We start from the raw sequence: 16,822 nt of genomic DNA, 5'->3' as shown, positions 1-16,822 counted from the left end.
CCTTTTAGTTATTTATATTAGCATTTTTATCTGTCATACAACTCTTACAAACTCTGAAAATAGGAACGTTTTAGGTATACGAGTTTTCTGGTTGTTTTATTAAAATCCAAACATGAAGGGGACTTCCCTGGCAGTCCAGTGGTTAAGACTCTGTGCTCCCAGTGCAGGGGGCACGGGTTCATCCCTGATCAGGAAACTAAAATCCTGCATGCCGCATGGTGTGGCCAAAAGATAATAATAATAAAATCCAAACATAAATTGGCATAAAATTTTTAATTGTCTTCGATTTCTAGAACTACTGCAACAAAGGTACATATTAATTTTTAAAGTATCTTAAAAGTAGCTTGTTTGTGCTTTTGGAATCAGCTACAATACAGAGATAAGTTCCATTCTAGCTCTTTAAGAAAGATAAACGTTTGAAATTTTATGAGTTCTGGTTCTGTGTTATCATATGCCTCTATTAATATGTATCTGGGTGGTTTTTTTGTGGGGGGCCACGCCCGGGGCTTGCGGGATCTTAGTTCCCCAACCAGGGATCAAACCCAGGCCCGTGGCAGTGAGAGCACAGAGTCCTAACCAATGGACTGCCAGGGAATTCCCTTGGGTGGTTTTATCTTAAAATGCAAAGCAAATAATTTAAAAGTTTAAAAGTTAAGCTTCGATCCTAAGCGGGAGGACTCCTAAGCGGGAGGACGGGGAGGAATCGCGATTTGGTTTTACTGGAAAAAGGGAAAGGCAACAGCCTTACCCTTCGGCCTCCTGATGTGGAGGTCGCTCTGTTCGCTGCACGAAGTTGCCATTTGATCCAAGATCTGTCTAACTGTCTCTGTGTTGTCTCACTTAGGTTTATCTTCGGGAGGCACCGTGGCCATCTGCACAGTCAGAAATCAGGACAATAAGTGCTTACAAGACGCCCCGGGACAAAGTGCAGTGCATCCTGAGAATGTGCTCCACGATCATGAACCTCCTGAGCCTGGCCAACGAGGACTCCGTCCCAGGAGCAGATGACTTCGTCCCTGTTTTGGTTTTTGTGTTGATAAAGGTGGGTCCCTCACTACCGTTAGTGAGAATAGTTTATTGGGTGTCCTGAGTCGGGTGGTGCAGATGTCACCAGATGTTAGAGACTTTGGCTCTTTTACAAGTTTCAAGCTCTGTGTTACCCAGAAAGGAAGTATCTAATGTCAAGTTTTGTTCTGTCCAGAAGTTAGGATTTTCAGAAGAAAGGAGGGGAGGACTAGATTGCTAGAACATTTTCAGCTTTTAAAGCAGTACCTGAAGGCCTTGGTTGGAACTCAGATAATTACTGAATGAAAGGATGAATGAGGGCAAGTTCTTTTTATCATGTTTGTTTTTTTAAGTAAATTTATTTATTTGTTTTTGGCTGCGTTGGGTTTTCGTTGCTGCACGTGGGCTTTCTCCGTTGTGTCGAGTGGGGACTACTCTTCGTTGCGGTGCGTGGGCTTCTCATTGCGGTGGCTTCTCTTGTTGCGGAGCACGGGCTATAGGCGTGCAGGCTTAGTTGCTCCAAGGCATGTGGGATCTTCCGGGACCAGGGCTTGAGCCCGTGTCCCCTGCTGGCAAGCAGATTCTTAACCACTGCGCCACCAGGGAAGCCCTTATCATGTTTTTACCATCTTCTTTCTCATTGAATTCTTCATAGTACTTATCACATAAACTACTACATTTACCAATCATCTTTCTCCTCTTTTAGCCTCATATTTTGTAATTGTACCTTTTTTTTTTTTTTTTTGCGGTACGCAGGCCTCTCACTGTTGTGGCCTCTCCTGTTGCGGAGCACAGGCTCCAGACGCACAGGCTCAGCGGCCATGGCTCACGGGCCCAGCCACTCTGCGGCATGTGAGATCTTCCCGGACCGGGGCACGAACCCGTGTCCCCTGCATCGGCAGGCGGACTCTCAACCACTGTGCCACCAGGGAAGCCCTACCATATTATTTTTAAAAGTACTGACATTTCTTTTCTTTTTTTGACTTTAAAGTTGCATCATTTAAACGGTTTATTTTGAACATTTTGGTCGGGGGGTGGGGAACCATACGGTTTGGGTGCACACAACCACCAAATAACTGCATCACCCATGTGCTCCAGTCAGCTCAGCCCTCTGTTGATGTCTAAAGTATATTTGACATATAGCTTACTAATTCTTAATGTTTGCAGTATTTCTGCAACCTGAACTCTTATCTCAGAGCCAGAACCTGTAGGATCAATGTGTGATCAGCCTTCATAACTTTTCCTGTTGCCCATTGCTCCTCTCTCTTCCACAGGTGATGTGTTTAGTCTCTAGGCAGAGCCAGTTTAAGCTCCTTTGAAGGAGCAGGGCTTAGCCTGTCCTCCTAACTTAATACACCTGTGTCCTTTCTCTCCACATGAAGGTGAAAAAGCAGGAAATGTTCTGTGTTACCTCTTGCAGCAGAGGACATACTCTCTTTTTTAGTTCCCCCCCCCCCCGCAGCTGATTCTAGCTGGACTTAACGAACCAGATATAACTCAATTTGCCTACAGCATTTCTTTCCTTATCTAACATTCTGAAATCCTGGGATGTTGAGTAAATCCACTGGGATTAGTTCAGCCTCTTTAAGGACCAAGGAGGTCAAGTGCTTTGTTAGGATAGAAAGCTCTAGATAGTTCAGCTAGGATTAGAACCTGAGTAGCCTTTCCAGTACTGTTGCTACTCATAGTAGCTAGGGTTTACAGATTAGTTCCAGAAAGGATTGGGGGGATTATTTTCAAAAAGACTGGTATCTCTCTCTCTTTTTCTTTTTTTTTTGGCTGCGCTGTGCAGCATGTGGGATGTGGGATCTTAGTTCCCTACCCAGGGATCGAACATGTGCCCCCTGCAGTGGAAACATGGAAAAAAGACTAGTATCTCTCTCCACAGAAAAACATTTGAAGATGTTACTGTAAACTATATTCGCAGAGCTATACAGCTGAGTAATTGACTCTTTTATTTTTCACTTCTCTAGGCAAATCCACCCTGTTTGCTGTCCACTGTTCAGTACATCAGTAGCTTTTATGCCAGCTGTCTGTCTGGAGAGGAGTCTTATTGGTGGATGCAGTTCACAGCAGCAGTTGAATTCATTAAGACTATCGATGACCGAAAGTAACCAAGACCAAGGCCCACCAAGGCAGCAGACTGTTAGGGGGGCACACGGATCTCTTAGAAAATGTACCAGCTGCTTTGAAGGCTGAAGATTGTTTTTGTATAATATTGTACAGTGTTGAGACCTTTTAAAACAGATCTTTACTAAACAGATTAATGAGCTAACAAGCAGGTTCTCTTTTCTTTGGGCTCTTTTCCTTTCTGAGTTGCATATTTCATTAATTTCTTGTCCCCAAGTAGAGACTAGTACTGCAAAAAGGGACCACATTTTTCAGGTATTTTGAAATACTGAAAAACAAAACAGAATCTCCTAGAAAATTCCTAGATTTCCGTTTATGGATACCCATTGTTTCTTTTCATTTAAAAAAAAAAGAGAGAGAGAGAATAGTACACCTCTTTTAAGGTGCTGTCTAATCTTATATGCATCTAATGGAAGGAAAATACCAGTTGCACTGAGGATTATAATAGTGGTGACATTAGTGGCATTATCTATAAATATACTCACCTAAATTGAAAAGCTAAGAAGTAAATGTAAATATAATATATATTTATATTTGATGTAATATGGACATCTTCAGATTCTAATAAACAAGGAATATTGCTGATAGTAGGTTGTCATGTACCCTCTTGTGAAATGGTTTCCTTGACAAAATTTAAGCTGAGCTTAAAAGCAAAAGGCGAACAAATACACAGAAGTATTTATTAAAGTGTAATACAGTTTATTGAACTTTCTAGGTGTGGAATTTGATGCACAGGGCTGCCTTTGATGAAGGGTGTAGAAATCACTGAGTACATCGCTTAGACATTTCTCACCATGGATGTCTTTGAGCCCGCAGTAGGAGATAGACTCTTTAATTGCCATACATTACATACAAAGGAACAGTAGATATCTAATACGTTCTTGTGGTACTTCTCATCTGAAATGCTAAATATAGTGTAGAAACCCCAAACAGAACTCCTTACAAACCTTTAACTGTAATATATTTTTGATGATGATTCACATTGAATGCACATACCAGGAATTCAGTGAATGTCATTTTATTAAAAACTAATTTGTATTGTCCGCTCTAGTGATACAAGTTTTACTAGTGATAAACTATTTTAATCAACCATACTATTCTTATGGGAAAAAAAATCTATTTTGGCAGGTTTCTGTGCCTTTGTTTCCCTCTTCTGAACAAAAGTATGTGTTTCTGTATTTTGGTTTGATTTTATGTTGATAATTAATCAGGAATGGGTTTTGGTGTCTGAGAAACTGGCCAAGGAAGCCCACCAAAGCTTCAAGCACAAGTCTTATACATAGGTCATCACTGACTGGTTACACTTTTTATGTTTCCTAAACATGTTTAGCTTCTTTTATAAAACTTGGTCCCCTACTTTGAGTCTCTTGTTGCTGGCAGCATTTCCAGGCATTTTTAAGGGAACTGTGGCCAACAGCCTTGAGCAGATGGGTACAGAGGCTGTCTCCTCCCTCTCTCCAGGAACCGTGTGCTCCATTGTTCCTAGAGAAGCTGGGTTTTCTTTATGCCTCGACCTCTTCTTGTTCCTTTATTCTAAAATGCCGAGATAACAAGTTGCATAGGAGTGTGGGATGTGGTTTCTGCCTTTTAGGGGGAGATCAAAATTAAAGTAGTACTAAAAAAATGTCCTGTGAATGTTGGATCAAAAAATCTGTGTTGAGTCATGTACTTCATGGGCTGTAACTGTCAAGCTTGTCTAGGTCTTAGAAGTCAAATCCCATCATAAATACTTGACAAGACAAACTGTCTACCACTATTTCTAAGGCCTAGGGGGAGTTTCGCATTTGACTCAATAAATGTTAAGTCAACAGAAGACTTGGAATAGTTGAAATTCACTGTTTTGGGATTTAACTCATAGGTCAATGAGAGATTTCTCTCCCCCATGATGATTACTAAATCTAGTCCATGTTGTCACTGTGGAAATAAATATGAAGATGTAGACATTGCACAGGGCTCTTTCCTGTGGCAGAGAAGGTGGTGAGTTTGGGGTGGTGGGTTTGTATTTTGTGGAGGCAGGAGATTGGACTCTGCAGTGGGCTGGAGATCGGGCTTGAGACAGTGTTGAGGGTAGGACCCCAGGGCTTTGGCATCAGAGTTACACCTGAGGCATGTGGTGGCAGAGAAGCACAGCCCAGCTGTCTAAGCTGTTTTCCTCTGGAAACCTGTCAGGAGTGAGGACCACTTCAGCATAGACCATCACTGGTTTAATTTCATGACAGCGTTTATTATAGTGTTGATTTCTGAGTTTAGGAATTGGTAACTTTCTGCATGGCAGTGGTGGGGTGTGAGATAGGGAGTAATTTGATTTTGCTCTTTCAGGAAAGAGGAATAGTTGTTCTTTAGATGTTTCTTATCACACTTCCTCCCGGTACATAGTTTATATGAAGGATTGTGCAAAAGTATAAAATCACATATAGGAAACATTCGGTAGCCACCAATTATTACATGGAATTTACAAAGGTAATAAATGTTAAATGTTCACTGAAATCTTGTGGAATTATGTAATGAAAAATCAGTTTATATTTTGTATTAATACTCTGCTTCTGGAGACAAGTAATAGAAATACAGATTGAAGATTGTCCTTGTAAAATTATTATTTTTTAAATCTAGTAAACATTTTGTTTTCTTTCTCTACTTTAGGTCAAATCTCAGCCACAGTTACTGATTTCTCCTGCTTTTTCTTTTTAAAAACCTGCTTAGGAAAGCCTTTTTTATACAGATATGAAATTGCTGTAAGAGGATTAGGCTTTGTGAAGGGTCGAAAATAGATGTGGATGTGATGCATGGTTTTTCTTTCCCTGTTGTGTCCTGGAAGCCTTTAATGTAGACTTTCAACATACATGTTCCTGAGATGCATAAGTGAGAGAACAAAAACCCACGCCAGACCGTGAGGAGGCCACGTTCTGGCCACGAGAAGCTGTAGCTGACTGCGTGCCAGTCGGCACCGTTTCCCCATTGCCTACCATGGGAATTCCATGGGCCAAGTGAAGGTCGATGTTGTGAAGTTGTAACACTTCCTCTCTCTGATGAGATTGAGTGTGAAAAAGGAAAGTAGGAAACACTTGCTCAAAATTGTTAATGGATTGCATAGCAGTGATAGAAACGTTAGTGGACTCAGCTTCCTCCATTTATGTGTGTCCTAGACTTTCTCTTCCCTCCCCATTCCTGCTTTATTTCTTAAGGAAAAGTCTGCCCTCTTTTTAGTTCTTTTGACTCTAGTAAGTTTATCCTATGTGTAATGGCCATACTTTGGGGGGCGGGAGGGTGGGAATCAGAAACAGTCTTGAAGCTCAAAGAATTTTCTGTGAGTAGATGAATAGTGATGAGCTATTTGAGATCCTTTGAATGCCAAAATGCTTGAGAATGTTGCCAGATTAATAGTCATTTAATATATTTTATAGTGTAGGTTACCCAAGGAGTAAGGGTGACCGGGAATAGCTTTATTACTCTTGAGAATACTTGGAGAAAGGAAGATGCAGTTTGCTTCAGCATCAAGGTGGGTGCAGTTGAGCTGTGGGGTCACCACGGAGCCGCGTGTCCTACAGGCCTGTGCTCAGCGCAGGTTAACTTCACGAGAGAGGAAGTCCTCTACACTTGGTTAATGGCAGACAGTGTGGGCAGGGGCCACACGCCTTAAGAATTCACCTCTGCTGAGTTGATATCCTGTCTTGTCTACTGTATTCTTGTGCTTCACCTGTATTCAATAGCTCTGTACTGCCTCCTCTCGAAACTGATAAAACCTTATATAAGCCTCAGTTAACGAGCTTGCACCATCTTGTATATGTACAGGAAACCCATCATGTCTCCTAATGTGATTACTCATGTATGATATCATTGTGTAAAATTGATTAAAAAAGGGAGAGCAGTTGAATTCATTGGGTTTTATGTTTCCATCATCTATTTTGTATTCAGAAGCGTTTCTGAAAATTTCTTTGACTTCTCAGATATTACTGATGTTCTCCATGAATTCACACCTGTCTTTTTCATCTGAACATCTAAGGGTATTTGTGAAGTGCAGTACAGGAAGGAATTAGAATCATCCAGCAGTTCCTAAAGAGATGGTGAACGTTTACTCTTTTAACCCGGTTCCCGTCTGACCCCTGTATCTGGTAGCTGTTCATCAGCCCTAGTTCTGAGCGCGGAAGTTTAAATCACGGTGGTCACCGAAGCCCATATTAATCTCAGCTGAGGGGAGTTTCTGTTAGCCAAGGAGCCCTCGTATCGGAGGCAAGCTCACTCCACTCGCTGGTGGAAAGGCGCTTTCCCCATATTGATTGCACTTCATTTGGAAGGGAACACTTAAAAATTGGATTAGGGCTCAGTTTTCATTCAGTCTGTTCAGTATTAAAATTAATACTGTGACTTGCCTAGAACTGAAAATAGAATTCAACGTTTCTTGCCAACTTGGAATTACCTATGTCACCTGGACTCTTGTTATATTTGTGCCCACTCAACACTCTAAGTAACTGTCTCTGCAGCTTTTCCCAGAGGATGCAGAGCTAGTGATGGTGTTTAGCTAGGCCTCCCTGCAGTGCTGCCTGGAATACGTGAAATCAGGACGGAAGCTCCTCCTGGCTGTAATGTGTCCTCTACCTAGAGATTTAAGTATTCATTGAAAAGCTTTTGCTTCAGTCGTTTCATTCCAGAAGAATCCTACTCCATCTTCTTAGGGTATCAAAATGCAGTACATAGACTTTTAAAAACATTGATCGAAGAGGCTGGAAAATCTCTGGTTGTGGGGATCCAGCAAACATCTTTCACATTTTGTGCTAAAATGGAAAAAGCTCTCAGTTCCCAGTCACCGAACCTGCTGTAGACAGTGCACATGAAAACCATGGTAATCTTATCTCTGTTAACTAGGAATTCAGCATATTGCTGGCCAAAAACATTAAATTTTATGCTCCTGTGAAAAAAAGTATCCAGTGTGATTTTTTAAAATAGAACATTTCATTTCAGCTCTCCTTAGCCCTCCTAGTTTGTAGTTTTGACAAAACTTTTGTTACCAAGGCTGTTGGTTAATATACATAACTGCTGATGTTTCATATCAATAATTCCTGGTGAATTCAGTCAAGGGATCTATCTGATCTGACTCACTCTGACCAAATGGATTATAACCTTTGGGGGTGGCACCCGAAACAGGTCCATTATTAAGTGCCCTAGGGAGTTCTAGAAACCAGTGTTTTCCAGACTTCACTGTTGAGAATCATCTGGTACTCTTGGTAAATCAGAACCCATAGGGGATGGGACAGGAATCTTTCAACAAATACTCCAGGTGACTTATTCTCACGGAAGTTTAAGGAGCACCGTGAGTCAGCATTTCACGAAGTATGGACCAGTGGACCACCTGCACCGTCCACCTGGGGATGATAAACTGCCAACTCATTATCCCACCCCAGGCCCATTGAATCAATTTTGGGAGAAAAGCCTGGGAAAAAAATCTGCAGGCCTAGCAAACTCCCCTTCCGACTCTGATGCTCACTAAAATTTGTGATCTGTGAAAAAGATGTTCAATTGCTAAAGACTTAGTTAGCTCCACGTCCCTAAGGGGTCTGAGGGAGGAAGTCCCTTTTAAAGGATAAAGGACCTGGCATCCAGTCCATATCCTTTAATGACAGTTTTTTTTTAATTTGCTTAAATCTAAGTATTACCTGTATTGATAATCTGTCTGGTTATGTAAAAACTTTCTTTCCCAAACCTCAAACTGCTAAACATCTGATGATCTTGGTGTTCAAATTTCTGTATGAAAACTTATTTGTCTAATCTTCCTCATTGTTTTAGCTTTTAACGTGGCTGTTTCATTTCTGTTGTGTTTAGTTTCCATTCATAAGTGGTGTCCCATGTAAAATAACAGCATTGGTTCCGGCAGCCTCTGGCCTCCAAGTGGACTTTTGCCCCCAAAGGGCAGCCTGGCCTGCCCCCTGCTGAAAGTGAGAGAACCTGTAAGCAGCGAGCTTCCCCTCCTATTTCTGGTCCCCTCAGTCACTATGTGGGTTCCAACTCCTCCCTCTTGCCTGCTCACTTTTTGATCAGTAACAATCCCTGTTTTCCTTGTTGTGGCTGTGATGGTGACAGTTGAGGCTGAGTCTGCTGCAGCTTAGGGGTAGCAAGCTGGGAGTGAGCCAGCCTGGTGGGGAGGAAAACTGGAAGGAGGTGCGTGCATAAGAAAATAACAGGCGATAGGAAGGGGGTGCTAAGGCCATCCTCCTAGCACAGTGTCACAGTGATGCCCAGAAACACCTCCTCCACAGCAAAACTGGGCCACACCAATGAGACTAGAGAAATGTTTTCCCTTTCTGGATCACTCTTGCCACTTACTGGAAAGCCACAGGTTTCAAGTGGTGTGTGGTTGTAATACCAGGTCCAGGGGCCTGAAGACGGTTCTAATCTTAGATCTGCCACTAACCAGGTCTAAGGCAAGTGAAAACCTCTTTGAAGGGCTTTTTCTGAGTTGGGCTTTATTACCTTAGTGATCCTGGACATCCAGTCTTGGTGAATATATATGTATATATGTACATATACATATGGATGTATGAATATGTATATATATGCATATGTGTACGTGTATACCTGTCTATATATACACACGTGTATATGTGTGTATATATACACACACACACATATATATGGTTTTGAAATATTTCTCCCATGCTAGCATTTAACTGAGGGATGTAGTAAACTGCAGTGACACTGCACAAGTTGCCAGAAGGACCATGGGTGTTTGGAAGCCCTGATGGGAGAGGCTGCCCAGTGAGCTGACTCAGGGAGGGACTTGAGACTCCAGCCAGTGAACACAAATTTAGGCACCAAGCTTCTTTCTAATCTGGTTTAATGAACTTGAATCAGGACTGATGTATTTTTTTTTACATCTTTATTAGAGTATAATTGCTTTACAATGGTGTGTTAGTTTCTACTTCATAACAAAGTGAATCAGTTATACATATACATATGTTCCCATATTTCTTCCCTCTTGCGTCTCCCTCCCTCCCACCCTCCCTATCCCACCCCCCCAGGCGGTCACAAAGCACCGAGCTGATCTCCCTGTGCTATGCGGCTGCTTCCCACTAGCTGTCTACCTTACATTTGGTAGTGTATATATGTCCATGCCTCTCTCTCGCTTTGTCACAGCTTACCCTTCCCCCTCCCCATATCCTCAAGTCCATTCTCTAGTAGGTCTGTGTCTTTATTCCTGTCTTACCCCTAGGTTCTTCATGACATTATACCCTGAGAAAGCCATAATTCAAAAAGAGTCATGTACCAAAATGTTCATTGCAGCTCTATTTACAATAGCCCGGAGATGGAAACAACCTAAGTGTCCATCATCGGATGAATGGATAAAGAAGATGTGGCACATATATACAATGGAATATTACTCAGCCATAAAAAGAAACGAAATTGAGCTATTTGTAGTGAGGTGGATAGACCTAGAGTCTGTCATACAGAGTGAAGTAAGTCAGAAAGAGAAAAACAAATACCATATGCTAACACATACATATAGAATTTAAGAAAAAGAAAAAGGACTGATGTATTACGGGTGACAAGACACAGGCCGGGTAACCCTGGAGTAGCACTCCTCCCCGACAGCAGCCAGCGGAGCACGGGGGCAGCACTGGCTCTGCCTCAAGATATCCCAGGAACACACGAAACACCTGTGAGCACAGAAACCACTCCACCTGTTTTTAACTAAAAGGTTCCCTTGTGCGCTTAAGTCTGTGCTGCTGTGATCATGAATGATAAAAACAGTGACACAGTTTCTGAAACTTCCCTTTATATTGTTGACTGAAAAACAAAAACCACAGCATGAGAGCTGTGAGTCCAGTTTTGTTTGGGGACTTACTAAGGAGACAGCTCTCAAATAGCTCTGAGGAACTGCTCTGAAGAGTAAGGGCAAGGTCAGTATGTATGATTTTGGTGGAGGGGGTCCGTGCAATCAAGCACACATCTCGGTAGAAGGTTGCCGCTAGTCAGGAAAAGCGAATGTCTCCATCAATGATTTTAGTGCTTTTCTAGGTACGAGAAGGTGCAAGAAATTGGGTTCATAAACTTTTCTCCTGAAACTACCTGAAGGCCTGTTCTGCCAGTTTTCCTAGAGCACAGAGTGCCTCATTCCTGATCTCCACCCTGAAATCCTTTCAGGGCTGTGTTGAAGGTCAGCGACTGCAGTGGCTAGTGAACTAATTATAGAACCAGATGGCGAGTGACTTTTTAGTTGTCAGTACCCTTCTGGATTTGGATATTTCAATCCTTAAGTGCCCTACCCCATCCCGCTTCTCCTGTTCCTCACTGCCCCCAATCCCTGGATCGCTCACGCCCCCTGGAGAGTCTACTGAGGAAGCATCTCCAGTGTGCTCACTACCACAGCTTTTTCTCACCTCCATTATCACAATGACCCCCCTGACTGGTTTCCATGCCTCCCTTCCCCCACCCCTTACCCCTTCCTCCTAGAGTTAGTCAAGTCTGATCAGATTCCTCTTCTGCCCAAAAGCTTTTCTTTCCTATTTTGTTTCCAATCTGGATTTTCATCCTTATGCCTCTGTCCCTTCTTTCCCTCCAGCTCCACTCTTACCCCTCAAACCTCTCATCTTTACCCCAAAGTAAATCATGCTTTGCCTGCATCAGCTACAAATTGGCACTTACCGTCTGCCTCTACAAGGATCAAATTACGAGCCGCTGCTGCTGCTGACCTTCAACACCACCTGAAAGGAGTTCAGGGTGGAGGTCAGAAATGAGGCACTCTGCGCTCTGGGAAAAAACTGGCAGAACAGGTCTTCAGCTAGTTAGATATTTTCAGGAGATGATTTTATGAGCCCAATTCTTGTATCTCCTCGTATCTAGAAAAGCACTAAAATCCTTCCTGGTGACGTCTGCTCATGACTAGTAGTAACCTTCACTAGAGACTAGCAGAAACCTGCAAAAAATATGTGCCTGACTGCATTCACTCCCCCTTCACCAAAATCACATATATACTGACCTTCCCCAATACATCTTTGGAGCAGTTTCTCAGAGCTATCTGAAATGCTGTCTCCCGGGCCATGGTCCTCATTTTGCCCCAAATAAAACTTAACTCACAACTCTCACGTTGTGCTTTTTTTTTTTTTTCCGTTTGACACCTGCCTCTGAGCCTCCGCCTTTGCTGACTCCTCTGGTTCCAACACTCTCCCTAACTACCTTCTCCTCCAGCCTCCAATGGCTCCCTGGGGAGGAAGACTCCCCAGATTCCGCCATCCTTCCCGTTCTCTCCAAGTAGGCTCATCCCCTCTACACTTCTCTACAACGTAGTGCTCTCTCTGGAGCCTGCGCTCTCTTTGGGGACGTCCTACTCCAAATGGCAGGTGTCCCCAAATGTCTGCAGACGGGGGTGGGTGAGAAGCCAGACAGTAGCCCTTGGATCAAGGATTCCGCTCTCTTTTCCTCCCCAGTTCGGCCCCTGCCGGGACAGGGGCTCTCCCTCCCCTACCTTCATGTGGTCCGGGGCCGGGAGCTCTTCATGTCCTCAGGGAAGAAGACACTGCACCCCAAGGCCTCCATCTCCACCGGGGAGTTGGAGGTGGGTGCAGCCTCGCGGCAGCCCCTCCCCGCCGCTCGCGCGTGTGTCCAGCCCGGGCTCCCTCCCGCGGGCCGCCGCCCGTCTGGGACCACGCACCCCCCCGTGGGAGAGGACGGGTCACCGAGGTGGTCCCTGCCCAGACCCGAGCTGGATAAGGAGCGCGGCACCCAGCGAAGTGCGGGCACAGCGGCGCCAAGTCCCTGGCGGCGGGGAGCTGGGGGTGGGGGTGGGGTCAGGCTGGCCGCCCAGGATGCCCGGGTTGTCCAGCTCCAGCCGGCCCGCAGGTCTGGAGACTGCAGGACCCTTGGCGGGGCCTCGGCGGCTCCTTCTGCGTCCTGTGTTGCGCTCGGAGCCGCAGGCTGCCCCCGGGGAGCCGGGGCTGGGGTCATGCCCTTCCTACCCCTCTTAGCAGTCCAGATCCCGGCGCCAGGTGGGGACCGAGGATATGCCACACTGTCGCCTGTCCGGTGTCTGCTCCCCGCCCCTTATGAAGCACGGGGCTGGGATGGAGGATCCCAGGTGCCCTGTGGAGCCTGGCTGCAGCAGCCCTGAATCAGGCCACGTGCGGTTGTCTGTTTACACTGCCTCCCCATCCTCTTTGTTCCGCAGGCGGGGGTTAATCCTACTCTGTGGAGAAGTAGGATTAATTATTATCCCTATTTATTTATTACTTTAGGTGGAGTCTACAAACTGGTGTCCTCTGGGGGCAACAGTACCATGTTCAGTAGGAAATCCTGGGATTTGAACCCAGGGCAGCATGGGTTCTTCCCCAGGGGCATCCCAGAGGTTCCAGTGGTGGTGAGAGAGGGCTGTGGCCGGACCTTGCTGTTCCCTGAGTTGACGTCTGGACTGGCCGGTTTCGAGGCCCCTGCTTTGCCGTTGCTTGGGTGACATCTTGTGGACAAGGACGGGTACAAACCATTGGTGGCAAAGGCTGTGGCGTGAAGGCCCCTCTCAGGCCTCTCTGGACGAGGCGTCAGACTCCTGGACCCAGCAGCCCCAACCAGCCCCCCTGAATCGGGCCTTTCACTGAACTCTTTACTAGGACAGCTCTAGGTGGACCCCAAGACTCACCTGTGTCCCCTGCTCTAGATACACAAATATACCAGGTTTGTCTTGGCCCACCCCTTGTTGGGGCGAATAATAACCATTATTATAACAACCTAATGACAAGGTTATTATTCCCATTTTACAGATGAGACATCAGCCCCGAGTCACATAGTCAATGAGTCACCAAGGCAGGACTTGAGCCCAGCTCTGTCAGGCTCCAGCGCCTCGCCGGACACAGGGCTGAGAACTGCGGGGGTCCTTGCACCCCACTCTCCAGGTGGGTGCTGCTGAGGGGGAACGTATTATTGGTCACAGGAATGCCTTGAGTTTGGGGACCGTTTTCAGGTGCCAGGCACAGAGCCGTGTGATTTACACGTCTCCTCACAGAACCCTCACCTGTGAGCCCCATGTTACCGATGAGGAATCTGAGGCTCAGAGAGGTGAAGTGGCTCTTCCAAAGCCACACAGAAAATAAATGGCAGAGTCAGGGTCTGATTCAGGTCTAGAGGATTCCTGAGTCCTTATTGTTAGCTACTGTGCTTCTTTGCAACATAGCATCCTCATAGGACTATGGGAGAATCATATAAAGCGGGAGTGGACGGAGCTTTGCAAACGGTGCCCCTGATGGTGCATTACTATCCTGATCCTGGTGTGCACTTCCCCTTGTGTGTGTGAGCCCCTTGAGGGCAGGGCTGGACACCTATGGCATCCCGGTACCCAGCATGGAGCCTGGCACCCAGTGGGCACCAGCAGTTGGACAGAATTTGAATCTTGGGAGCAGGGAAGGCCCACTTCCCCACCCACCCCTACATGGCCCAGGTCCACTTCCTAGTGTTCAAGGCCAAGGCAAGGATAGTCAGTCTCTACCTCCTGATTCACTTCATCCAGAGGAAGGGGTGACCTTGTCTTCCTCCTTTGTTGTAATAGGCTGGCACCTGGACTCCCATGCAGGGCCCAGAGGGAGAGGGCTTTGTTGCCGGAGATCCCTCGCGGCCCCGGAGAAAGCAGCAGGGCAGGCGGAATATGAATGTGCCTGTGAACGCAGAGGAACAGATGAGAGAGAGCCTCCAGGTGACTGGGTGGAGAGGACCCACCGGGGCAGCCGCCTCCTCTCTGCGCACAGATTGAGCCCATGATGAAGATGAATGGAAACCCCTTTGCTGGAAAATGTGGAGGCAATCAAGACGGCTACCTGTGCCGAAGGGCCCTCCCACCAGCTCCGCGCAGGGAAATGTTAGGATTTGGAATTTCAGCTCCAGCCACGTGGTTAGCACAGAAAGCCGGCAGAACTCATGATAAGCAGCCCCAATTACAGGCTAGATGATACAGGATGCCCGTTAGCTTGGCAGGAGTGTGTGGACTCAAACAGTGGCTGCAGGTGGGTGTCAGGCAGCCCCTGCAAACAGACGACACCTTACACAAAGAAAGGCAGCCCGCATGGGTGAGGACCCTGGCCCCCGCGTGGACCCCTCAACGAGGCGGTCATCACGACCAGAAGCCTTTCCTGAGAGCAGCTTTGGGGTTTTAAAGTCTGGATGAGGGTGAAGCGGGGAGATGATTTTGTGGGTTATCTAGCATTTGCTGATGAAAACAAACCGAACTTGTAGCTTCCAAATTCCACACTGGGAGGCAGGGCTGATGAGGACACTGTGTCTTCATCTTTCCGTGCTGAAAAATCCCAATTTTTCTCAATTTGTCCACTGCAGAGCAATGTGTGATCATTCGGTCTCATGCACCTTGGACCAGGAAGAAAGGTTTGCCTGGTGTATTAATATCGTCGACCAGATTGCAGGGGGCATGTTTAACTCACTTCAGGTGCTCTAGAAGCATTGGCACAATGGATCAGCTAATTACAAATCATGCCTATTTATTCATTAAACAGGGCCTGGGGGAAATTCAAAGAGGCAACACTGTCTTCACTTCATTCAATTTGCAGTCTGTGATTAAACGGAACACAGCTGCAAGACTCCAGAAATGCTGCCTAATATCCACCTTTTTCCTGGTTCAGACGGACCCCTTCTCTGGGGGCCATTTCCACCCTCAAGTGGGGCCTTGTCATCATTCCTCAGCTCTTCAGACGCTCACCGGCTGCTTGTGACTCCGGGCAAGTCCCAGCACAAGCCCATGACTCAGTTTCCTCATCTGTAAAGTGGGTTCGTGATCTTCTGGCTGTCGGGATGGGTGTTCAGTGGCTCTTCCAGGCCCCAGCCAGTAGCTGGATGGTGAGGGTTCCTTCCCTGCCCTCCTCCTCTGCCCCCTACACTCCTGGGCTGTCATTAAGAAGCAGGCCCCAGGGTCACCCAGACAGCCCTTGACAAGGAAAATCTGTCTGCTGCTACCCTGGGGACCCAGCACAGAGCCCAGCACCCAGGGACTGCTTGTTCAGCGCTGGATGGGACTGGCCTGATGTCTCCCGTCCATGACCCTGGGCATCCAGGTGTCCCTCTGGACCGTCTCAGTTTGCCCAGGGCTGTGGGCTTTCCTGGGATGTGGGGTTTTTGAACTAAAACAGGGACAGTCAGTCACTTTGCTCTCAGAGCCCCCATGAAACTCTCCTTTTCCAAGTTCCCTAAAATAAACAAAAACTTGAGCTAACTTTACCTTTGAGCCTTGCAAACGTCTGGGAGGCCCAAGAGTTATTTACTATCATCCATAAATTATAAGAACCAAACAGCCAACATTTGCTTAGCATTTTCTAATCCACAGACTGCTTTTAATTTACAGGATGAGAGTTTCAGGGCTTCCTTTCCATTTACTCAGTGTCTGTGGACTGAGCCCCCAGGGCTGATATGGGAGATAGGACTTCAGGAGCTGAGGCAGAAGCACGCTGGTCCTCTGTGAGGCTGCGGAGCCAGCAGCTTCTTGGATTCTGTGACCCTCAGCTCAGGTCACGTTTCTGTCCCTCCCTCCTGCCTCCGTTAGAGGCTTCCACATCTAGAAAGTATCCCTAGCCAGGAAGTAGAATATTAGCCTGAACCCTATGAAAGTACCCTTTTAGTGGAGCCCAAAAAGTCAAATATTAGCATTTTCATATGGTTCAGCCTAAGAGAGTAGTGGTGAAGTTCAGGCCATGATGCAACTTGAGACAACTTA

General features: G+C 46.1%; 1 protein-coding gene across 4 annotated transcripts in view; it reads left to right on the top strand.

The window, feature by feature from the left end:
* The window catches only part of GAPVD1 (GTPase activating protein and VPS9 domains 1), a 71,232-nt gene extending 64,222 nt beyond the window's left edge, over positions 1 to 7,010 (top strand). For all 4 annotated transcript variants that reach the window (XM_027104872.1, XM_027104870.1, XM_027104871.1 and 1 more), the window contains 2 exons: positions 845 to 1,042; positions 2,979 to 7,010. In XM_027104872.1, coding sequence (XP_026960673.1) covers positions 845 to 1,042; positions 2,979 to 3,119 — 339 coding nt within the window. In that variant the 3' untranslated portion in view covers positions 3,120 to 7,010. The remainder of the gene's footprint in view (positions 1 to 844; positions 1,043 to 2,978) is intronic.
* Positions 7,011 to 16,822: the final 9,812 nt, after the last annotated feature.

Source organism: Aethalodelphis obliquidens, unplaced genomic scaffold (assembly GCF_003676395.1).
Source record: "Aethalodelphis obliquidens isolate GAN/ISIS:26980383/991018 unplaced genomic scaffold, ASM367639v1 scaffold7, whole genome shotgun sequence".
Taxonomy (NCBI): Eukaryota; Metazoa; Chordata; class Mammalia; order Artiodactyla; family Delphinidae; genus Aethalodelphis; species Aethalodelphis obliquidens.
Note: the sequence above shows the minus strand (reverse complement) of the source record. Positions and strands in the feature narration are given on the sequence as shown.